At 40.7% G+C, this 25,785-nt stretch overlaps 1 protein-coding gene across 12 annotated transcripts in view; it reads right to left on the reverse strand.

Annotated features, from left to right (window-relative positions):
* Positions 1 to 25,785, reverse strand: part of kcnq1.2 (potassium voltage-gated channel, KQT-like subfamily, member 1.2) — a 172,674-nt gene that overhangs the window by 41,253 nt on the left and 105,636 nt on the right. For 11 of the 12 annotated variants that reach the window (XM_044194390.1, XM_044194396.1, XM_044194397.1 and 8 more), the window contains 4 exons: positions 23,759 to 23,834; positions 22,663 to 22,757; positions 21,132 to 21,172; positions 19,086 to 19,147 (listed from right to left, as the gene is read on the reverse strand). In XM_044194390.1, the coding sequence (XP_044050325.1) occupies positions 19,086 to 19,147; positions 21,132 to 21,172; positions 22,663 to 22,757; positions 23,759 to 23,834 (274 nt within the window). Of the gene's footprint in view, positions 1 to 17,824; positions 17,992 to 19,085; positions 19,148 to 21,131; positions 21,173 to 22,662; positions 22,758 to 23,758; positions 23,835 to 25,785 lie in introns of those variants that run through there. The other variant, XM_044194394.1, reaches the window with a different exon arrangement.

Here is a 25,785-nt window from a genome sequence, read left to right on the forward strand (position 1 = left end):
GTGAGGCAATATTTTCAGGTGAGACTGCATAAAAAAAAAGAGAAGTCCCAGATGCAGGAAATATTGTATTACCTGCTGGACATTTGTCTCTTCTAACGTCACTCATTTACTTCCTTCTTTCTACAAAAACCACCCCTAATACCAAAGAGGTTACACCACTGGCAAAATATGCCAATGATTTACCCATATATGCTAAAGACTAAAGCAACGACCACAGTCATGTACTTATAAACCACACCCTGGTGCTACGTAATGCTTACATATCGGAAAAGCAACCCATCTGGTATATCCTGGTGCTCCGGACTCTTCTTCCTTCACAACCACAGTGAAACTGGGAATTTCAGCCATTCCTACAAGGCCCAAATGAGTTTTCCATCCGGGGAAAAAGGGCTGATGGCTGGTTAGGTTAAGGTTAGACAAATCAAATCAAGTCTTTGGGTTTTTAGGGCTTTAGGTCGAAGGCTTTTCACGGTCCTCTTCCATCATTCTGTTTTTTACTGCCTGCTCCATATGTACATGGTATTTTCCAATACCTCCAATTTGGACGATAGGGATAATTAAAAGGGTAATTAACTAAGAATTAGTTAACCATTTAATATTAGGTGATCGGATCACACTGTTAGCATTGTGTTTCTCAAGGCCTAAAGTCATTAATTATACTTACTAATACTAATACTAATATCTGTTTCTTTTGAGTAGTATTTTTTTTTTAAATAATTAGCCCATGCAATGTTTTCTTTAGGCTGCTGTTGTGTGCTTTATAGACTGATAAATGCCTGGTTGGGACACCTAGCACCAGTCAATGAATAACAATTGTTAAAACACAATAAAAGCCCTACATTGTCACTCATCCAGCCTGAAAGCCATATAACCATATAACAGATAAGATTAGGAGGTCTATTTCTGCTCTAACGGGGCACATTTTATGTCCCTTTGTTTCTGTTTAGTGTTCAGTTTTGCCTAAATTCTTTGTTATGCTCATTATTTCCTATTTTCAATGATTCGATTAATTACTATATAACTTGCAGCTCTACTGAACTGTTGCAATGCCCTGTTCTGTTTAATATGTTACCTGAACTTGGATGATATTTTAAACTTTCCTCCCCTACCATCCCACACTGAAGTGGGTTTTTATGCTGCAATACAAGTTGCTCACGACAGCAGAGGAGCAGGAGCTGGTGTTGCAGGCCAAGCGTTCGCGTGGCTGGTTAATGTGTAATCTGTTGTAGGGACAGGAGATAATCAGCTTTGTTAGTTGTGTCCAGACCCTCTCTTTGATGGCCCTGACACACCTCAAAGAACTAGCACCAACAAAAGCTGACTGATCAAAGGATTTGTGTCAAAGCACATCCTATGCAAATAGGTTGCACTTGAACACACAGTAATGAGTAGAGCCGATCACCAGCTGACCACCGGCATAAACATTTGTTCTATGCTGAATAAGAGGAAATTACTGGTCACTGGTCATTACTTGTTTTGCACTGGCATTGTCAGCTTGTCTTTGGCTGCAGAAGACAAAAAGAATAGACAGATGTGAAAAATAGGAAGACACCAAACTAAGTTGATGCAATCACTGAGGTGTTGTGGTGGCTTAGTGGTCAAAGACGTGTAACATGTAAATGCAATGTCCCTGGTTTGAATTCAGCTGGGGAAGTTTTATAGCATGTTATCCCTTCTCTCTCCCACATCTCCTCTAGTGGGCATTCAGACCAAAAGAAAATGCAAAGGGCTATAGCTTAAGATCTATCATTAAAGACTTCAAATTGAAATATGCAGCCCGGAAGAAAGTAGAACACGTTTAATTTTAAAATCTTAACTTATCAGTGCAGTTTCACTATCAGTTAGCTGCTCATTGGAACAATCTAGGGAGTAGCAAAGTGAATGTGTAGTATATTGGGGCTTATACATTCACACATTCATTATTTGACGCTGTTTAAAGCAGTGTTTAGGAATCAGTATCAGTGTGAGAGAGTGTTGATATTTTCTCCACGAGGCCTGTCACACTGCATCTGGTGATACAGCAACCACACATGCGTGATTGTATACAAGCATGACTCAGCCACCTTTTGACAGAGATTTGGCAGATCTGCTTGAACTGAGCTGCATGTGGTTTCACTTTAAGGCTCCTAACATGGCATGCATCAAACACAACACTGTGAACGGGATGAGTGGATTTACGTTAAGGTGCGTGTGGTAAATCTCCACGTGCAAAGGTGGTCAGTGTTTGTATACGGGCGTGTGTGTGTGTGTTTGTGTGTACGAGCATGTGTGTGTGTCCTCCAGCAGAGGTGACCACTAATGAGCGACTATAGCAGAGTGACCCTGTGGTCTGTGGAGAGAGCCAATGTGCTGTGGCTGAAAACATGCACACACACACACACACACACACACACACACACACACACACACACACATGCATACATGTATGACTATTCACTTATAGGTCAGTCTGTGTGTGCGTGCGTCTCTGTGTGTTTCTGTGTTTGTGTGTATCATGATGACCACCACCCCCTCATTACCTCCATCATGGCTGGAAACAATCAGCCACTCTGCCCCAGTTGTAGACCAGAGTCAGGCGTTGCAGACCTACAGACCTAGCATTAGAGAAGCCTCGATCACCACAGCCTGACTGGCCTCAGATTGGATCCAGCTTTCCAAACTATCAGCAGCACAATCTGAGAAACCCAAATCAAAATAGCCCCCCCCCCCAATTTCAACCATACATGCTGGATGCCTAGACATAAAATTTATTGATTGCCATATATTGTCAACAGATGACTTTTAAGTTGAGTCGATACAGTTGGAAAAAGTGAGTTCAACCACCAGTAACGTTTCATTATTTATATGATTTGTGAATGTTACTAAAGCATTTAGTGCACAAAATGCTTAAACAGTTGACCATTGTATGTATATATATATATATATATATATATATATATATATATATATATATATATATATATATATTTTATCAGGCATTTTTATACAAGGCATAAATTGTTATGGTAATGATTTTTCTTGAATAACATGCACTTCCTGGTTAAGTCGAAATAAACTCTGTCAGAGTTTCTTAGCAAATGAATGCAAAATCCGGTACCTTCGAATCTAATCTATTGCTAAGTAACAGAAGACATTGGTAAAGGTTCCAGTGTTGGCAACTGACTACATAGCACCCACAATATCAGGACTGTTGCTTTCTTACAGAAAGTGTGACCTAGTAAAGGAACATCTGTATCTGACTATCATTCCTGTTGGTTATGTGAAGATTTTAGTATCCGGCTTTAGATTTTAACTCATTATCTGAACCACTTACTGGCAGACAAGCAGTGCCTGTGCCCACAAGTTAATGTGTGCAGGTGCCTCACAATCAAATTACATTATAAATGCAGTGAGACAGATATGTTGTGTGAGAAAAGGCTGAACTAAAATGCCATGGTAAGATACTTAAATAAACTTTTCTTGACATGCCTGTCTGCTTTTAACCTCTTACACAACAAAGAATTCACATGACGCTCCCCTTATGATGTGGCACCAAATCTGTTTATATACAGCGCTGGAAAAATGTTTGTACACCACTTATTTTGAGTTTCTATTTGATTGAGTGGTATAAAAATGAAAATATTGTCCTTCTTGTCTTGTTCTGTTTCATCTTATAATTCCACAAGTAATGATATGACATGAATCAATATTTTGATTCTTATTTATCTCACATCACTTCCTGATCATTTCCTGGCTCAGACTTTTCTTTTTCACCACACTGTCACTGTGCCACTACCTGGCGTGATATATTGCTAAATCATGCTTTGTATGTATTTATTTTCTTACTTATTTTGTTATTACCTCCGGCAAGGACGTTGTGTTTTTGGTGCCGTTTGTTTGTCTGTCAGCAGGATGACGGAAAAACTTCTGGCTCGATTTTAATGAAACTTGGTGGAAGGGTGTAGCATGGGCCAAGGAAGAACTCATTACATTTTGGAGCGGATCCGAATCACGGGGCAGATACACAAATCATTTTTCACTTTATCTATGGCAAAATGAACTAAATTCATTGTGCATGTGCGAACCTGTCGTAATTAAAGTGAATAGTGTGCCGTGACTAAACATAAAACAAGACATAACAGCCACCTCAAACATCACTGTACAAACAAATTCAGTAGGTATCTAACAAATAAGCAATCAGGGATGTAATTTTTCCAGATTAATCCGGATTTTCCAGCCTGAAAATGTGAAATGATTTAAATTTAAGATAAGAATACGAAAAGATCAGTTAAAGACACAGCTGCCTCTGGTGATTGACATGATTGTTGTTGTCAGGTGTGAAATGTTATGAGGTGTAGATGTGTCAGACAACAGCCAATACACTTTGTACAGTTGTATTACAACACATTCCTGTCCAACAGCTGTAACAACAGAGGTAAACCCAGGCCCACTTGTCAAAGACACTCACATGCATAAGCACACAAACCTACTCAACTGCACAGAAAATTATCTTTGATATATATGTAAAGGTATGCTAAAACCTACAAAATATATGTCTGTATGCATGCACACACACATGTTGAGAAAGTAGCAGAGAGGGTAAGGTACTTGGAGATGCCTGTGCACACATAAACACACACACTGGGCAGGGGACAGTGAGAGCAGACCAGGCTGTTATTCTAGTGCAGGCTGGCTGAGTTGACCGTGTAATCTCCAGGGTGGAGTCCATATTGGGTTTCTAGGCAATTCACTGTTTTTGGCCCGCTTGTTTTGTGATTTAGTTAAAGAGAGAAAAAAAAAGAGTGAGAGAGAGAGAGGACAACAAGTGTGGGTTGTTTTTCTTTCTGCCCGGCATATTGTTGATGAGTTGTAATGCAGTGTAATACAAGTGGTGGTTAACCTCAATGGCCAAGCGAAGAGAGGGAGCGGGAGGGAAGAAGGAAAAGAAAGACAAAACAAAAGAAGCAATGGAAAAAAAGAAAGAAGACGACAAAGTGAAAGAAAAAAGAGAGGAGACGAAACATATGAGGAGACAGATATAGAGACAAGCTTAAGGTGGTGGGTGGGTTGGTCTTGAGAAACTTGTGGAAAACAAAGTTGTCTGGTGGTGTGACCACGCCTGCTGTGCATTCTGTTTACAGCTATAGTGAGAACGTGGTATGGGGATGGAGGACTTATTGTGCACGGTGACATGGCGGCTTGCAACTTGCAACAGATACCATCTGTCATTGTTGAGCTGGGGAGATAAGGCTACAAAGACTGTCAAGACAGTCATTGTCAAATGCCTTCACTGGCAAATAGCTCCTTATCACACTGATTTAGGAACAGTACTCTCATTTTTTTTTTTTAAACATTGGGTTTGTTTGTATTTAGCTTTTTTTTCTTCATTTATACAAGTTCATTTGTGAAACAAATCCAGTGAGTTTTTTTATTTTGAATTACAGTAGACAAAAGTTTATGTTTGCTTAAATTTCATTTAATTCGTTAAAAGTGAAAATACATGTGTTGCTGCATACAATTCTGTCTTTGCTTTATGCATTCATATCCTTCTGCATAAAGCTTCCAGTCTGACAAAGTATCAAACGCTGTACAAATATGAATAATAGTGCTGAAACAATTAGTTGGTTAACCAATTAATCCACTGGTCAATCATCAGATAATCAATCAACAACAATTTTGATAATCAATTTAACATTTATCAAGCAAAAATTCCAAGAAATGCCATGTTCCAAGCCTTTCAAATGTGAGGATTTGGAGCTATCTTTGGATTCTGGACTGTTGGTCAGACAAAATGAGTAACATTATATAGACAAAACAGTTAATCGATGAATCAAAAGAGTAATCAACAGATTAATCAATAATGAAAATAATCCTTAGTTTAACACCTGATAATTAAGTACACAAATTAGAATCTAATTACCTCTGACTAAAACCTTAGTTGCGTGAGTGCTAAGAAGAGATTGTTTTGATATTTTAGCAGCCATCTGCCATAGCATGCTGTCATACCATACCATACCATATGACAGCACAGTCTGAACGGCTGGTGTGACAGACACCAAGCTGGCCCAGGGAGGGGCTATCAAAGCACACACACACACACACACACACACACACACACACAGCACCTGCATTCCCACAGTAGTCCAAGTCAACAGTTCCCCCCCCCAAACCATTGAGAAGGGAATGATTTAAGCTCTTCTCCCCTGCATGAGGGAAGCTGGAAGGGCCTGGAGTGGAGGTGGGAGTGGAGCAGGAGTGGGGGAGTGAGTGATGGAGGGGGAGAAGGGTCAGAGGAAAAGGGAGGAGAGCGATCCAGCTGAGACAGCAGATCTACACAGAGGCCCAGTGCCAATGTCAAGGTGCTGAGTGAGCTGAGTGGGGAGCTCCAAACACACACAGAGGCTTACTCTCGATTTGAAGTCAAAAATAGCCACATGCACAAACACACTCCTCACTTGTCTTCCTGCAAAATTCAATAGTGAACACACACAAACTTATGCACACTCCACAGACACTCAGATGCATGCGAACACACTCACTCTAACGCACACAATCTCTATACGCTCAAGTGCCCTCTTGCCCTCTTCCCTCCGGAGGAAACTCTTGTTGCTTCCCTGTTCACTGCTCCCTCGAGCCGTGCACAACCTCCTGTCAGCTGAGACAAACTGACATGACAAGACACACAGTTGCACAAACAGCCAGAATCGGCTCCATTGTGCTCTAATTACCAGGCCTGCTGAGATGTCCTTTGACCCCCAGACACAGGCTGTCTGACCAGCAGTGGACTGGTGGGAATGACACTCTTGGCCAACATTGACCTTTCGATGTCCACTTCTCACCACAAGCTGCCCGTGGGCACACTTGATGTGTCTATGGGTGTTTTTGTCTGTGTGTGTGTGTACAAGCCTGCTGAGCTTCCCAAGTGCATTAGCAGTGACTTTGCGTGCAGATGCTACAGCAAAAAGTTATCTGACTTGGCTTATGAAATTTGGAATTTTAAATAATGCAAAATGCGTCAGATAAAACAAAAACATAAGTCATTTTGCCGTCCAACTCTATGCTTTGAATGATTTTTAGAACAACTCCTATGCTGGTTAGTTAGTTAATATAACTACTTGATCACATTCCTTCTGTCCAGCATCTGTGAGAACATAAGACACAGCAGAATATCTTATCTATTCCTTATCACTCTGACTTCGGTCCAGTCGCTCCAGTATTCTTCGGTCTTTTTCAAGACTCCTCCTTGTATATGAAGGAAGAGACATATCCCTTTCAGCTTGCCCTTCTGTTTTGTTCTTGTCTCTGTCTGAGGTTCACTGCAACCCTCTATCGGCTCTGCTTATCAGGCCGACTTCAGCTCACACACTCCTGGCCTCCCTTGTCCTCAGCAGTACGTCATGGAGGAGACTTACAGTATCGAGATCTCTAGACTAATGTCTGGCTCTCGCTCTATCTCGGTGTCTGTCTCAGTTCCCAAGTACCACTGGAATGAGAGTGAACGTATTTATCAAGCTGTCTGCTGTGCGTAGCTGATCTAATATTTTTCTCACCTTGTTTATATGGTGTAGTATGGTTATAATATTAGTCAGTTCACTTGATAGAGTCATTTTTTTTGTGTCTACGTATTTACTGCCGAACTTTACATAATACTGATGTGACAACTACTGTACATGGGAATTGTGTGATCACTCCTAAAAGTTCCAGAAGTTAAAGCAGCAATCGATATTTTTATATCAGCAATGGATCACATGACTTCTTGTATGTGAAACGGTCACCTGTAATAACAAACCCACGGTCTGCAGTTCCTCTCAGCTCTACAGGAGCGTTTCAGTGTCTTTAAACTCATCGTTCTGTTTTTTTTTTTTGTCTTAATCTAATGTTATTTGTTCTCACATGACAATTCTGTTCCTCTTAAGCAATTCTTGCACAAGACTTCTCTTGTGACCACCACAGTCTCTATTCAAAACCATCAATGTAACATCATCATTTTTTGTGTTTTTTAACTGTGAATGTTGTTTCTTTTGTTCCCGCTTGACCCATGTTGAAACATTCCTGGAAGGATGGTCCCCAGCAAGCAAATGGGCACTAGGGCACAACAAAGGGCTTATCTGCCTCACTCTGAACAAATCAAGGCCAGCAAAAACATACTTTGAACCACTGCAGACAATGGAAATGACTTCTTATTACTAGAGCTTCTTGTACTTTTTGCCAGTGAGCTCACTACCTCCACTGGTTTTATGGCAGTAAGGTGCCAGCAAAGACAATCAAACATGAGTTTCAGGTGAAATGTGAGGCTGTGCAGGTATGTGAGTTATGATATGGCTGTTCAACTTTATCTACAACATTTGAGACTGGATAAGCTGCACCGTCGGTAGCTGTACTATCGGACGATAGCTGCATAACGGACACAGGGTGGGGGACCTTAATTTGATGGTCAACATTAAAAGAGGTGGAAATATGCAGTTCCCATTCACGGGCCCATTCACTGATTCAGCCTCAAATAACAGCTTCCTGATTTTATCCATTGTACCGTATGAGACTAGGCGAGGCCTGTATCCTGTATGGACTACAAAGTTAACTGCACACAATTAAAAGGTGTGTCGCTTTAATTGTTCTACAGGGAAACACAGGACCCAGAGGTATAGAAAAACACCCACCATTATACTTCCATAAAATCATTAATCATTTACTAAAGAAAAAAAAAAAACTCACTATGGAATACAAACAAGCTTGTTAAGTGTTTTGCAAAAACCTGACGCCATTAAAGCAAATGGGAGCTGACGGGAGACTGGGCATAGAGTGGATGGAGTCGTGCAAACACATAGGTGTGCATATACACACACACACACACACCATGATTTACTGTGTGCACTAGCAACCCAACTGTTGCCTGAGGGATGTGTCTGGGCGCAGAATACCATAGGGCCAATGTCTGAACCACAAGTGGCCCAGTCAACTCTTTACACAGTCATAAACACGCCTGCATTAGTAACAGCTAGTTAAAATCATTCCATGAATTAAGGCACTAGCCCGCTATGGCACAACACCCTGCTAAAATAATAAAATTATTAAATTAAGTATTTTATTTTTAATCTGCTCCCGTATAATGGGATGGCAATATCGGTTTGTCTGTCAGTTGGTCGGTTGTTTTTTAAGTGAAAGGTCTCGACAACTATTAAATGCATTACCATGAAATTTGGTTCAGATATTCATGGGGCCGACAGGGTGAATCCTAATGGTGATCCCTTATCTTTTCATCTAACTCCATCATCAGGTCAAAATTTTTATTTGTCAAACACTTTGGTTTATGACCAAATGCCTGCAAAACATATGACATTTCCATCAGCCTCAACTGCACTTTGTGTTTAGTGCTAATTAGCTAATGTTATCCTGCTAACATGCTAAAGTAAGATGGTAAACAAGGTAAACATTATACCCGGGAAAACATCAGCATTTTTACATGTTGACATTCACATTTACAGTAGCTCAAAGGAGTCAAGAGTTTGCAGACTCTGTCTACAATCATGCTATCCATTCATGCATCCATCCGTTATCTATACCCGCATATCCTTTAGATGGTCACGGGGGACTGGAACAGATCCTTTGTTGACTTGAGGCTTTTTGCCGTACAAGTGCCCTACAAATTAAGACTATTATTATCAAAATCAGGAGCTGTTTGTAGGTACTGCTAGGTTTAATTTCAAGTGCCAATACCTGAGTTAGGGTTAATACCAAAATTATACATTTCAATTCCTTACTTTGAGGAATATAGGAAAATGAACAAAATAATGTCTACAAATCCCTTTTGTCCTTAAAAAAGCCAAACTTAACACAAGCAGCCGAAGAAGAATTTTGCCTAAATACAACACTGTCTAAACTTAGCAGTTGTGATTTCAATCAGGAAATATTTTATCAGAAAATACGTAAATAAGACTAAGAATCTGACTAAGCATTTCTACAGACACATTTTATCAGTACTAAGTATTTAGGTTCAATAGCCAGCCCTGAGTATAGCTGAGTCTTCAGCACCCACTGCCTGAGAGGCAGATGTGCCAGAGTCAGGCCTTTGCATGATCGGAAACTAGCCAAACTACAGGAGCAATTACAGGCTTCATGGGAACGAATCACAGTATGATAAGCTAAATTAATGTTTCACTAACTATAGCTTTTATTTACTGTTTTATAGGTGCATGTTGGTTAAATACCAGAGATACACATCTGCATAAAACACAGACATATATGCATACATACAGTATTAAACATATGCACATATTCCCCATTACGTGTTCCCCAGGTAACAGCTTGACTTAATAGCGGTGACATTTACACTCATGGTCTCTGGAGTAATTTACACAGCTTGGCATTATTCGCAGCTGGTTTACTGTTCCATGCAGTGTAGACTCATTTAATAGCACTCAAAAGTAGGGTGGCACCAGGGCTACTTAGCACTGTGTATTAGTAAGACTACAGGTCCCAATAAAACACGAACCCCTGTTTCATGAACTGTATATTGACCCCTTCATAACCTTCTTAAATAAGCTCACACCTCCCTGCTGATAATGAACTGGTCCATGTAGGAGTATATTAGTGGTCAGGTTCAACCGAAACTAGTAAGAGGCAGTTGGCCAAGACAATAAAATATATGTGCAAAAAATATATCCCAGGGCCCTGCGAAACTCGGGCAATTAAAATGGAAATGTAGCATGGGTATTTACAGCCAACGAGCAAGCCCACAGTGGGTGCTAGAGAGATGCAGAGAGAGCCTAGGAGAGAGAGTGGGGGAGAGAACTGACGAGAGACAGTGGCAGTGTACAGCATGATTTAGATGCTGTGAGTGAGACTGCAGACCTATAATCCTGAAGGCACAGAACCAGACAGAGATGGAGGAAAGAAGAAGGGGCAAGCTCAGCAGGCAAAAAAACAGGGAGTGAGAGGGAAAGAGTGATAGAGAGACACAAAGGCAGAGAGAGATAGAAAGCGAGAGAGACTGTGAGATGGAGAGCAAGCAGCCAGACATGCAGGCAGACTATCCGTCTCTGGTTTGTGGGAATGCGGTAAAGACACAGTAGTAGGCAGGGTCCCGGCTCTGAAATTAGAGAGTGGCGCTAAGAGAAGGGAGCCAGAGCCAAAGGCCGTCTGGGAGCTGCCAGGGGCTGCATCCCCAGCGCACTGCCGAAACATGATTTACTGCTGGAGTGCACTACAAACAGCACACCGCTCCTGGTGCGCTATCTAACTCACAGCAGCACACCACTCGTTGCTATCGAGTTCACAACGCTATAAAGATACCACATCAACAGTGGGAAGTGTCGACGTGAGAAAGACCAGTTCAGCTTGGTGCAGTATATAGGGTGGTGTAGTCAGTCAAAGGAAAGGCTGATGGATCAAGAGTAAGGCTGAAAATAGCAAAAAATATACAAATGCATAACACTGCACAGTAATTTATAATCCTATGAGAAAGTATTTTACAGCTCTGGAAAGTCATCATAGTCATTTTTGCCTTTGCCTTGCAAGGTCAACAGTAGAATTACACTGTTCATGTTAGAGGGTATTCTACCAGGATGTGTGCTTGCACATACTTAACTGGCCACAGGATGATGTTGACCTGTATTGTGCTCACTGAAATGAATGAGGATGTGCTTTGATACAGTACTAATGTCATTCCGAACATGAAGTAATGCATTCTGTCAATGCTGAAATGTCTGTGAGGGAAATACTGAAAACCCAGCAGCTCCACGGGCTGTTGTTCTGTAGAGGACAATGACCTCTGACCTCCCTGTGGCAGGGGGACAGTGCAAAGAAGATTTCCCTTTAAGGATGAATAAAACTTCCCCTCCAATGCCATCTTGCACTGAGAACACAATGTAGCACAAGAATATTTGCACAGATCTACATCTTTTATCCAGAGACTTGTACATTCACTGGCAATGCCAAGAAGCCTAAGCAGGACAGGATTCAGAGAACTAGATTTAATCAGAAAAGAAAAACAGGGGGAACTGCTAGGTTGTTGTGTGCTGTAGCTGTCGCAGGCCAAGTCCAGACATGCAGGGAGATTCTGCATGTGCTTGTCTGCAGCACGGGGCATTAAGAGTACGGCCGCTGCAGTGAAGCTGTGTGCTCCAGGATTTGTGTGTGTGCGTGTGCTTCCTTTGCCAAGTTTCCTCTCTTTGTTTAGACCGGCCCGGTCAGTCCGGCTCCCTGCTGAGCACGCTGCGGCCAAATACACACATATATCAAAACACAGCACAACAACAGACAGGGTGCTCTCAGGGCAGAGAGGTGCTGGGAAAAGGAGCAAATGGGAGGTTGGAGAAAGACAGAGAGGTGTCCATAAGGGAAAACAGAATGAGAGGGGGAACAGAGGACTCGAACAATAGAGACGGTTAGACAAGGGGCACGGGGGACAAGATGGCAGCAGTGTGTGCAGACAGTGGGTTACTGTGACCATCACTCTAATTACAGAGGGAAAGGCAGAGGGTTGAGGAATATGCAGTAAAGTGGCAGAATGAACAGAGCAACACCAATGACCCAGAGGAAGGGAAGGAGGAGAGAGTAGGGTACATGTACAGTGTGACCACTCACTCACTGAGATAGGGGACAAATTTGATCATTTTCATTGAGTTTATAATGGAATAATACTCAAATTTGCACTGTAGACAAGAATTTGACATGACATGTATTTGTCTTAGTACTCTAAATAACAAAAAGGGGATACAGTTAAGAGTAATGTTTCATGCTGAAACCCTTTGTACCTAAATAAAACAGTCGCAATTTATAGCACTCATCTCCACACAAAGTGACAAATACTCAAACACAAAAAACTTTGCTCCTAAAAACAATGAGTGAATGAACTTCCTAATGTTGTTCTTTGCACCTCTAATTCCTTTTTATGCAGCAATCACTAATCAGTCCGTTTGATAGACACGATTGTGTTATGTAGGATATCAACATAATGTTGCACAAAGATTGAAGTTTGCAGTTAATTCCCCCTTTCATTATACCAAAAAAATTGAAAATACCAACGGTAACTTTAAATCTTCTGAATAGTTCCAGTGATCTTAAATGGGTTGGAAAAACAATCCTTCTCCCTAAAAATTCAGTTGAGCATGACGTAAGAACAGTGGAAACCTCATTGAACTCTGATGCATCTTTCAAGTCCAAAGAATTTAAAAATCTCTTTAAAAACTTTTATATCTCTGTATGTGGTCTGTAACATGCTGTTCGGCTTATTTCAGTATTACTTGGTTTCAGTTAAGTATAAATATTTCCTCTAGTCTTTGATTCCTGTGCATTAATTCTGTTGTGATCATAAAAATTAAAGATTCTTGTAGAAATGTAAAAATGTAACATCACAACTATAGCCACAGAGCGCTAAAAAGGGATTACAGTAATAGTTCCTATTGATGTGGGTTTAACTTGTTCTGGGTGCCAATATCAAAAATCGAGGAAAACATGATTGGATACAACAGATTTATTGATGCACACACTGCAAATTATTAATGGATTTAAGGCGTAAAATGCTGCTCCTCCTCTGCTCTCCCCTCCAGCCGTTCAGTCTCAGTGCCCTCCTGCATTGACTGAAGAGATAATGAAGCTGTTCCTGTTTGCTGTTGCCCTGCTGAGAGCTAAGCTGGAACTCTGGCCCTGTTTATACCTGGCATTAACATGGGTCTTGGGTGATCCGATCACAAATTGACAGGTCCAAGTACGTCAGTTCACAACTAGCATTAGAATGCATGTCCAGATGCGTCTCAAGTGACCACTTGTGATCGGATCTCATTTCCCCGCTCTATATGCAAATAAACACCTACTGTTTGCAAAGACCAAATGCATTGTTGTTTTCAACCTGAATGCGATGAATTTACTGGTTATCAGACCACAAATGAGACAAGAATTAAGTTGGGAAAACGATAGACACCGCTGGAGTGGAGTGTTGGGGGCTGGGCCTCACTGATTACTGTACAAGAACACAACTTTATAGCTTTATTCACTGATTTTGGTGAAACTGGATCATATTTTATGGAGAAAATATTTTCTGGTATTCCCTCTGATGTTCTCCGGCTGCTCTGCCTCAACTCTCTGTGATTTATGGAGTTTCCTGATTGACAGATAGTTTTACTTGTTGCTAAGGTACCGCTAACTGCTGCTAACTGTAGCTGCCATTAGCTTGTTATCTCAGTTAGCAGTGCAGCTAGCAGTCCTATAGCTTTAAAGCTTAAATAAAGCTTTATTAGCTAGTTGCATGGCTAACTGAGCTAACTAGCTAATGGCAGCTACAGTTAGCAGCAGTTAGCGGTTACGAGTCTATGAGGTTACTTTAGCAACAAGTAAAGGTACCTGTCCATCAGGAAACTCTGTAAATCACCAAGAGCTGAGGCAGAGCAGCTGGAGGACATCAGACAGCGTGTTTTGTGTGTACTCCATTCACAAGAATCCATTTTGCCTGTTGTTGTGGCTTCTTGTTGTTTCGCACTTTAATATGACACCGTCGGTGTGTGAATGAGTACGTACTTCAGCTTATGCAGAGGACGTGAGTTGAGTAGGCGGTCCTTTAAAGTGGCAATATGCGGCCCAGATCACCTCCGCATGTGGTCTGAATGGTCGGATCTCAATGCATCCTCAATGTGTCTTGGGTGCATTCACACCTGTACTTAGAGCTGTCCATTTGTGATCACCCAGGACGCATGTTAATGTCAGGTGTAAACAGGGCCACTGAGACACTGCTGGTTGGACAACAGTGTGTGTGTGTGCATGTCTGACTACATTTGTATATTTATGTGTGCCTGGATATCCACTTGTATTTATGTAAATGGTCTAATGTATAAATATGTATATATGTGCGTATGTGTTTACCAAGCCCTCATCTCTAAAGCCCTCCACTGGGTCTGGATCAGACCAGTCTAAACACACACACACACACACATATGCCCACCTCAAAGCCATGCTTTTAAAGACGAGGGGCCCTAAATGCCTTACAGATGGACTCCTAACAAACACAACACCCTGTCCCGGCCCTCAAGTATTCCCAGTATTTGGCCTTGCTGTAATTTACAGCATACTTACCTAATTGAGATGCTATTACAGTCAGGGCATGCATTCTTCTGAGTACGCCTAGTGCTAATGCACATGATATAAGTGGACATACATGGCACAGTATATTTGCCCTAATATAGGAGAGTGAAGTTAACCACAGAGTGAGTGTAATCTATGGTCCATGTAGTGCACTTAGAGCAACACAAATAATGATGTGTTGAGTAGAGACATGTCTGTGCAGGTCTGGAGGCCATATTAGAGGGTATTTTCTTCACTAGACACTGCTGATGGTTTTACACCCACCAAAGACCAATGCAATTTCCAAATACAACTGAATACCACTTTGATGACTAAATTATGATGGGATAAATATTGAATGTGAAACAAAAACTACATAACTGCCCCCTTGTTGCTGATTGTTTGAGTTTTTTCTCTCACTGACTAAAGTATTTTTCTTCATGCTTTTTAAAAGTGAGTTCATATCTCACAACAGATTTATTTTTTTGATTTTTTTATTTTTTATGTAATGTTAAGTCTAGATCAGTAAAATGATAAGGCAACAATCAGCAAATGTAAAATTTAGATATATATGGTTTCAACAGACTTGAATTTGAGTGATTTAGGAAAAAACAGTGAAAACTACCCCTTAATTTAAAGTTAGATATTCTGGTGCTATTTTATTAGATAACTGATAAAAATGAATGTATTTGCAGTCTTGATATCAGGTATTTTCAAAATTCTGAATAATGAATTTCCATTTTCAAAAACCTATTTTGGTGTGCACTAATATTTTTTCAGCCTTGTGATAAACTTTCAGCCTTGAACAAAACAAATTTCTCTTCCTACATAATTAAAGGCTGCTGCCTTCAGCTCTACACACTAATTTCAGTTTTAAGTTGCAGGGTTGCTCTGAGCTCCACAACACTTCAAAATATTGTTAAAGGTCTGAAACAAAAAAGGATCAGACTAAAAAAGCATAAGCTTGTTTTTCAGAGAGACATTTACAGGCTATGTGAAAGCATATTGTTGTAATTTCCCTGCCCTTTCTGTCTATTGCTATGAGAAAAAATCCTGTTCCTATAAAACTGGGAGAGATTTACCACAAGCAGTGGGCTGACTTCATCCTTAAGCATGCAGTGAGCTCCTTTCCAAAAGGCCACGCTGAAGCCCAGAGATACTGGTCACTGTTTGAGCTTGTCGTTTGGGTATTTTTCATCGAGTGTGTCTGACAGAAAGATAACACACTGTCACAGAGTGCCATCCATCTTCGTTTCCAAGTCGCTCCTGGAGAATTCAATCTTGAGAGTGTGGGGTTAGACACACTGGTGATTAATCAACTCTATGCTCATGTGTGTGTGAGTGTATTTGTGTGTAGACCTATATGTGTCTTTGTCTGTGTGTGATAAATCACTGTCTAACCCTGTACAGGACACACAATGCCTGAGACCCCTTCAGCTCACTGAAGATAAATTCATCTACAAGCTATGTGCTGACAAAAGCTGGACAAGAAAATTATTCTATCTTACTTACTCAGCTGCAGCATAAAGCACAGTCAGAGTGGTTGATGTCTGGTGTTTTAAAGGGGAAAGGGGAGTAGAAAGTGGGAATTTGTCAAAAAAAACAAAACAAATGTAGCTGGAGGCCGACCAAGAGTGAGTATTGAGAAAGGCACAGAGGGCACAGAGTTGATGAATAATTCTTCTGGGCTGTTGGGAAAGATCCTATTCAGAGGTGATTCAACTGTGACACCAGGGTTTTGCTTTGTGTGTGATTAGGTTTACTATTATGAGCAACATGCAAGAGGTGACATAACTCAGAAATTACGCAACGTTATGAAACACAAACAGCGCTTGGAATTCTGTTGCAAACAACTTGCAACTGACAACTGAACTCAAGGGCACTCTAGCCATTTGAAGTTGCAACAAACTTCATTCATTGCATATTTTATCTTATAACAAATCCCCGGTATATTACAAACATTTTGGTGCACTTTCATTTTGTTTGCATGGGGTGTTTTTAACACAGGTTTCATGTTGAAATGTTGTTACAAGAGTGAATACATTTTGTTAGACGTCAAAATCAGACTTTGAAGGAAAAATTCTGAATTCAACATTCAACAAAATAGAGATTTGAGTAAAAATGGGTCAGGAGCACAAAGGAAATTCTGTGTTCAGTTGCAACCAAGATAATTTTATTCAATTATGGGAATTACACTATAAGTGTAATTATAAAATCACCACATACCAAAAACATAACGTTGACATATTTAGTTTATCTAGAGTGGTCAATAATATCTATGAAGTGCTACTGGAGTTTAATGGTGCAACCTATCTAGAGGAGGACCAGGGAATGTACCACATCACAGAGGTCGACGGGTTCATCCACCTGCTGCCTGAGGGGAAAGGGAGGTCCCCTTTGCCATTCAACAGGTGTGCTGGCCCGTCCGAACCATCAAAACAAGAAATTCACATGACCAGAAATGAGACAGGGGAAGGGGGCGGGTGTTGAGGCGAGGAAAATAGTAATTATGATGGATGGGGTATCTGGGTATCACAAGTTTCTGTTGCTACTCTTCTGTTCCACTTTGAGAGGACGCTTGTTGCAGCAATGCATGCAGATGCAGTTCTGATTAGACGGTGATTGGGTCCACATTGTTTGGGAGGGAAAGCAGCCTGCATCAGTAGGGTTCCACTGATTTGTTTCTCAATTGTCCACCACTCAGTTTTATTTTGCCTTTATGTCAAGGCAGAGTGGGGAGAGAGAAGAAGTGAAAGAAGGAAAAGACAGAGACTGAAAGAGAAAAAGTCATAGGTAGAGGAGGCACTTCTGAACACAGGTTTATTTTTCCAATCAGGAGATTGCGATCACAACATGTAGCCCAGAGCAAATGGGCCGTAACTCAATCACTGAGCGGAGGTCTTCAGGCTCGGAGCGTATATTGGTTCAAGATCATTTCTCGTCTCTCTGTAACAAAAGGGTCTGAGAACAGCAAACACATGCAAACATTAGAGAGCATCAGTATTGATGAGGGCACAGATATGGGATGGTAAATGTGAAGGCAAGGTGGGGGAAATCCTGAGCTGGCTGACTTGAATAGAAAAGAAGTGGCTACAGAATGCATTGTTCTATTGTATAGGAGTTGTTTTCATTTACTGTAAGATATGAGAACAACGTGATAATAAGGTTAATATTCAATTTTAAACACCAGTTTCAAGAAAAAAATGATGGAGCGTCCAAACACATTTCCAAACCTTTCCAAATCCACAAACATAATTTCACTTTCTAGTAATCCCACCAGTCAGACAAACAGACAACAGATGTAGCCGCACACCAAAACAAACAAACATTTCATAACCTATGATTTGCACATGGAAAGACATAGAGGCAGGAAGGCAGAGACATTCACACACCAGTCCAACTGGTACAACCATCCCCATAAGGGTAATGTCTATCTTGGCATCACACTGGCATCAGTGTCTGCATCATGCTGGCATCCAGTTGTGCCTGTTCCTCTACGAGAGAGGACACGCCTAGTTACACCCATGGGCTTCATAACACAGCTGTTGCCTATTGGCTATGCCTCATCACATAAACACTTTTCTCTTTAGCCCCCCTAATGCTTCCAGTACTCTAATATTCCCTTATGGAAACATAAACATCCAAGAATTGTCACCAACCAACCTATCTAGGATTACAGGAAAAAAATAAGGGCTGGCATGGAAAATCATCAAAATGACCCAGCCCAGAATAGGAGTCAAGAAAAAAAAAATGAACAGAATGAACAGAAATGTAAGTGCAGCATAAACGCAACACTAAATAGATGCTGATAAGGTGGAGAGCAGAGAATACAGGTGTATGTTTGACACTGGCACAGACTGACCGAGCCCAGCCACAACGAGGTCATATCAAAAGATTCCACCACACGCATTCATCTGATACCGGAGACACAAGCAGGCGGAGTCACACTCAAACACACAGTTATGCAGTCACACACACATTCATACATAATCAGTTTCTCTCTCTTCCTTAAAGACAAAACACACACATAGACTGAGCAGCAGAAGTGTGCCTACCTTATCTTCCAGCCTGATCATTCGCGCTCCAATAGTTGGGTATTCTTTATCTTCCCCTTTTCCTGGCAAATGAAAAAAAGAAAAAGAAGAAAGTCAAATATATATACACACATACAAACATTCAATGCTAATATAAATACATTTTCCTTGATGACAAGAATTTACTACTGAATTCCTTGGTGGTAATCGTAAGGAGACAAATACAGATGCAGAAAAGCGCATTTTGTAACACTGTAAAATACGTTCACGCACACTTTACAAACACAACATTATCTTTTACGGTAAGCACCCTGAAGGATCATGATTCTTAGTGAAACCATCCATTCATCAATTTTCTACCACTTTTGTGGGTACGGGCAGTTTACAGTCCCCTACTGTAATGTTTACAGTAAATGCATGTCAGAAAGAGTTATGTAACCTCAAAAACATGAGTAAATTCCATTCTTCAGATCAAAAGTTGGGTAAACTAAATTTAGGTAGGTTGACTCCACACAACATCCCTGGATGTGCATTAGCAACACAGTATTTTGTGAGCATGGCTCTTCAGAAGTGTAAAACCTCTACAATGGTGATTTTACAGATGTGCATGATTTAATGAGTGATTATAAGCTTTCATTCATACTGTTTGTGTATATGTATGTATGAAATTAGTGTGGCATAGCTTTGGAGAGTATGCAAAATTGGAGAGTACAGGGCTCCAGAGCTGTTCTTAATTCAGTCCCTTGTCCAACTGGCCAACTGGTTAACCATGTTAGTGGCCAGGGTCAGCCAAGACATGTTTACTAAGCACCTGGCTATTGGACCAAAGGAAAAAGAGAGGGAGGAAAGAAAGGAAGGTGGGTAGTAGTGGGGGGCGCTGGCAATGCAAACTAGTGTCAAGAATGTTTAGATTCTACATACTGCAGTACACTTTATTCTAGCTACCATTAATTAAATTCAATAATAAACCATTAAATAATAATCAAGTGTGAATTAAATCTTTTAAAATGATCAAATAGCAACATTAGTTGTAACTTTATACTCCATTGCCATTTTTTTCCTTCACTTTATTCATTCATGACATCATGTTCATGTTAGCCAATTTCTCGTTAGGAAGGGGGATTAGTTTGCCTTGTTTTGCACTAGCGAGTAGCGAGTCCTGCCAACGTCATTTTCAGTTGACACAGAAGCTGTGGTAGCCAGTAGCAGTTCACATTTTTAAACATTTTACACACTGATCAAGGAAATACAGTATGTGACTTTAAGAGTTGGTATATTTGTAACTTGACTTGAATGTAGCCAGGTATCTTGCTAGCTATGTAGGAAGATGGCGTCCCCATTCTTAATAGAGCCTACAAAGCTCTAATTGGTCAGTCAATTCTCTAACCAGGGGAAACAGCCGTCAGTGTTCATGATCAATAATTTCTTCATGATTAATGAATACTTAGTAAACTATATGCTTAACCTGGATATTAAATGACTATAACAGCTATAGTAAGTAACAGTATAGTTCTGTTACTTAGAGTATAGTAAGTAACAGAACACAACACAATCAAATATCACGGATTTAAATATATTAAGTTACGATTCTGTAAATAACTGATTCTTCAACATGTTATTAACAAATGGACAAATAATATAATCTAAAAAAAATTACGAAACGATGACAGTTAGCTAGATAATTAGCATTATTACTAAATGATTGATTCCTAATTTATTACTGATTTTCACTATAAATTCAAAACCTATGTACATACTCTGAAGTACATCCATACATGTGCACCCACATGGACATGCAAACACACATAAATAGGAATGTATAGCAGCATTCCTACATGCACAGTGAAACAAGCATGGTGCATAATTTCACATATTTACAAATATGAAAACACACACGTAAACATGCCCACATGCAAACAGAGACATATGCACGCACATCAGGGACCTCTCTTTCTCTCATATTTAGTCTGGCACAGTTTGTGTATGTGTGAGGTATAAACACAGAGAAGGAGTGAGGAGTGATGGCTGTCTATCAGATGTAGACTGCTGTGTCTGCTGTGTATTTACCTGGTAGAAACATTCCTGGCTTCCCCAGTGTGCCGTCCAGCCTGTGGAAAAGACAGAAGAAATGAGTTCTGAGAAAGGTAAAAACACTGGCCAGATACGGAGACGATCCAGTTGAGTAAACAGCACTTAATTCTAGCTCATGAACAAAACAGTAAAATAATATAAGCCAATTTATAGAGGCAATAAAATTAAACAAATGGCGTCAGCTTGAATAGTATTTATATATCACTGCTTTCGGGAAAAAAACACATGCAAGTTTTAAAGGGATGAATAAATGAATGCTACGTTCTTATTGAAATGTCTAGCTCTTAAAACAAACAAGGAGACTTGCAAGAGGTTTCACTTGCTCATGTGGACTGTCACCTATAAATTTACTGAAGCAGGGAGAGCAGTTCAATACGCACTGCAAAGCATTCTTTTCTTTTCGTCACCTCAAATTAAGGGTGGATTTTATCGCAGCAATCACATGTCTTTAATTATCTTCATTTATGTTGGTGACCCATTTGACGCAAAGTGGCCATTGCATTACTGTGGTGTTTTTGCAGGAGTCAGATGTGGCCAGTGCTGTGATGTCTTTTTCTTTGGATTTTCTGTTAAATGTTAAGTTTTGGTATTAGTCTATTTTAGGGTTACAACAAAAAAAAAAAATCAGCAGCTTAGATTTTTATGAGAAACATTGTAGAATTTGCAAGAATTGGCTATGATACTTTGTATTGAGGCTTTAAGTCACTCTAGTTAGTTATAAATGATATAAAATCAAAGAACCAGTCTTTTCTCGATTTATGGATACATTATGATGCCCTGCTGGTTCCAAAATTTCACAGTGCATTACCATGGTTCAGCTGAATTACTGCAAAAGGTGTTTAGAGGTCCAGGTGATGCACTAACATAAGTTTGGCCCAATTTATTACCTAACCAACCTCCTTCGTGGCAGAGTGTTTGAAGAAAGAAAGACGCTTAAAAAAGCAGAGAAAATTTGCGCGAAGAGGACGAAAGGTTTTACTTAAGTGAGGACTGGACTTCATTACAGCTCAACAAAGCACTACAAGGTGTGACAAATGAGAGACCAGTGAGGCTGCTATCTGTCGGATGAACAGTCCGAACAGTAACAAACTGTACCGCAGGAGTATGATCCGACTGACAGAAACTGTTAAGAGTTGCAAAATTCTTGAAAGCTGGATAGAGGCATTTGTAATGGAGCCATCTCTCTTCCTGATATCTTCATAACCCAGTTCAGATGACTATGATGTCAGTACATCTAAGTTAAGGGCAAGATAAACAGAAACACAAATGTTCATGGTACAATGTGACACTTCATAGCATTTGTTTGCCATACTGTGCCAGTGGAAAAATGGTATAAGGCAACATGGCCAAATGTTATATGTTTTGTTTTCTGACTTTTTCCTTCTTCTTGTGACTATGAGGCGGTATCCAACATGATGACGCCAAAAATGTGAAACAAGTTTAAATCAACTGAATTAGAGACAGAAAGTGAGGAAGAAAGAGCATGAAACAAGGTCAAAGACGCCACCTTCTCTGTAGCTCCTTGATGCGGACCATCATGTTGAGGTGACCCTGGGAATACTGCTCGATCACGTCTCGCACATCATAGGGCTTCCGCGCTTGCTGTGGATCAATGCACGTCGCGCACACACACACACACACACACACACACACACACACACACACACACACACACACACACACACACACACACACACACACACACACAGAGAGAGGGACACAAAAGCCATTGTCAACCATAGCCACTGTTGCTTGGCCCCCGAAAACAACCCCCCTGGGTGCAAAGGGTTCATTGTTAACTCATTGTGTGTGTTTGTGTGTGTGTACGTGCACTGCCAAGTGCATGGCCATGTAGAAAGCAATCGTGTTAAGGTCCTTTCACAGCTTTGTTTAATGTGACGTGGATATAAGCAGCATCAGAAGGAACCCGGTGAACTCTTTAGGGTATCCTCGGTATACACAGAGTATAGCGTCTGCAGCTGAGATCACATAGGCCATAATTGAAAACATGTAGAACACTTGGAAACAGTAAGAATATAGGAACCATTCTACAATAACATGTAGCATGAAAATGATGGCCAAAGTATCTCAAACACGATTTTGTTTTTTAAACTGAAATATTTACTGCACAAAAATTTCTAATATAATTCTGCTGACTTCAGTGCTATGTGAGGCCCCGTCCTTCTCTGTGTGTTTAAGTGTATCTTTCCAAGTGTGTGTTTTTGTGAGTGCAGTACAGTAAGTGAATTCCTACTGTAGCCCCAGAGACAGGTTAGTAGATTTCCCATGATACTACGCTTGAACTGAAGTGAGCACAAAGAAGACATGCAGGTGCAAGTTTCAGGCATTTACACCCAAACACACACACACACACACACAACTACGCATGCACAGTGGCGCTGCAGCTGATATATGCCCTCGGGGCTCCCCCTCCTCATCCTGTACAACCGCACACACACTCCGCGCACACACAACACACTTCTCTCACTCCCTCTCTAACTCTCAATCTGTCTCTTTATCTCTGCATCACCCCACCCCACACACCCCTTGCTCTCCTTAACTCCGTAGAATTTCTCTCCTCCTCAGGATTTACTTTTGCTTACCTGAAATTTCCTCCTAGCCACAAAGTACTGCATTCTGCGGAGAACTTTTACAGCTGATCTCTGGGCATGGGACAACCTGTGACAGAAAGGGAGACTGATTTAGTCTAAAAGAACAACACTGATTGTTAAGTCTACAGATGTTTGAGTTGTAAAAAAAAAAAAACAACAACAACAAAAGACAAGAAAGGCTGCACGCTCAAAGCCCCGTCTAATTGGCTATTGCTGCATTCAAGGATCGATAGACAATGTACACACACATTTAACCTATAACTGTATGTGTCAACACAGATTAACCCCCACTCTCTTTTAGACAGACGGAAACCAGACTTATTTGCTTTAAGAGGAGTCCCAAAACACACGTCCCTCGGCTCAAAGCAGCACATCTGTGTCAACACAAAGGAAAACCCACTGGTATGGAGCTAAAGACTGAAACAGAAACCACCGGAGGCAAATAACACACACAAACTCATACTTACGTACCATGTGACTGTATCGCATGTACTCGTGTTTGTTTTTTCAAAGAGGCACTCTGTGTGCTGTGCACTGGTGCTCATGTGATTTATTTGTCATAAAGTGCTGAAACATGTCCTTGGATATGCCATGTGTGACAGCTGCATGTTTGGATGATGTGTGCTATGAATGAAAATAGATAATGAGAAAAAACGGACTGAGCGACTGGATTTCATGATTGAAAACACACAAATGCTGTGTGCAGGCACAGATGGACGCAGCCACACACAGACCCCAGCAGTTAAAGAGTTACATGCATAGTGTTGTATTATATTTTCATGGGCATGGAGGAAGCTCCAAAGACATCATATATTACATACAAATATATGATTTTTAGAAGTTCTTTGTGACCCCATCTGCATGTCAGATGACCCCACTTGTCCTCACCCTGAAGTTGAGAAGCTCTGACTTGAGGTGTGTACAAGGAACATAAAAACACTCTTTACCCTTTTATTTCTCTTGATACTGTACTGCTCATCATTAAGTTTTAATGCAGAAATAAATCACAAATGTTGACTTCATTTTCTAAATGAATTACTTTGAATTTCTTATTACTTTACGGAAAAAGTTTAAAGGGGTATGTAAGATGTAAGATTTGACCAGAATTTTATTTTAAAACATTCAAAAAATGAATGAACCTTATCAACAGAATGTGAAGAAGTAACAGTTTGCATGCTAACCTGCCAGGCCCGGCCCATCCTGTGTTGTAATACCACTTGTGCCTCGAGAGGCAATAACTTCCAGCCGGGAGATGTGTGCAAACGGCGAGTTCACTACATTACACAAGCTCTCTTAGCTTTTTCAGTCTAATAAACAAAATAAACTCACAAAATGTCAAGTAAGTAAAGATATACACCTATTTTCCTTATCAAACAGAAAAATACAACTGTAAACCTTCCGAATTCACGTTTCTCTCTTTCACCGAACAAATTGCCGCGTTAACTCATTGTAAAACACACAAACTCGACAGAAACAAAATAAAACTTACCAAAACTGTCTTGGTTAGTCTTTAAACTGTTCCAATGATCAGCAGCTCTGGTTTGGTCGAAATAAACCCTTAATCCACCGCGTTTGATGTGAAAAATATTCTGGCTCTACACGCTGACACTGGCTCTCTGATGCCTGACCTCCCTCTCGCTACTTTCTCCTGTCCCCGCCTGAACCCTCAGTGTCTGCGAGTCCTGGTCGGAGCTGCTGTAAATCACCTCAGAACTGTATTCCCCGTCGTCAGACTGGTCTCCGTCGGTCTCGGAGGCTGTGTTCGGTCCCAGTCTGGCCGTGTTCACTGGGAGGCTGCTGATCCCAGTTCTGCTGCACCCTCACTCAGCTCCGGTGCTGGTGCCCATTCCGGACTCAGTCAGCTAATACAACTGCTAAGTTAGCTGCAGTTATGACCTGATATGTGATATGCTGCCCCCTATTTTTTTGGACTATGAATTCGACAGGCGGAGAGTAGTCTCAATTCTTACATATTGCCCCTTTAAAGCTTCAAATCTACAAATGTAATATAACGTCCA

Source organism: Siniperca chuatsi, linkage group LG4, assembly GCF_020085105.1.
Source record: "Siniperca chuatsi isolate FFG_IHB_CAS linkage group LG4, ASM2008510v1, whole genome shotgun sequence".
Taxonomy (NCBI): Eukaryota; Metazoa; Chordata; class Actinopteri; order Centrarchiformes; family Sinipercidae; genus Siniperca; species Siniperca chuatsi.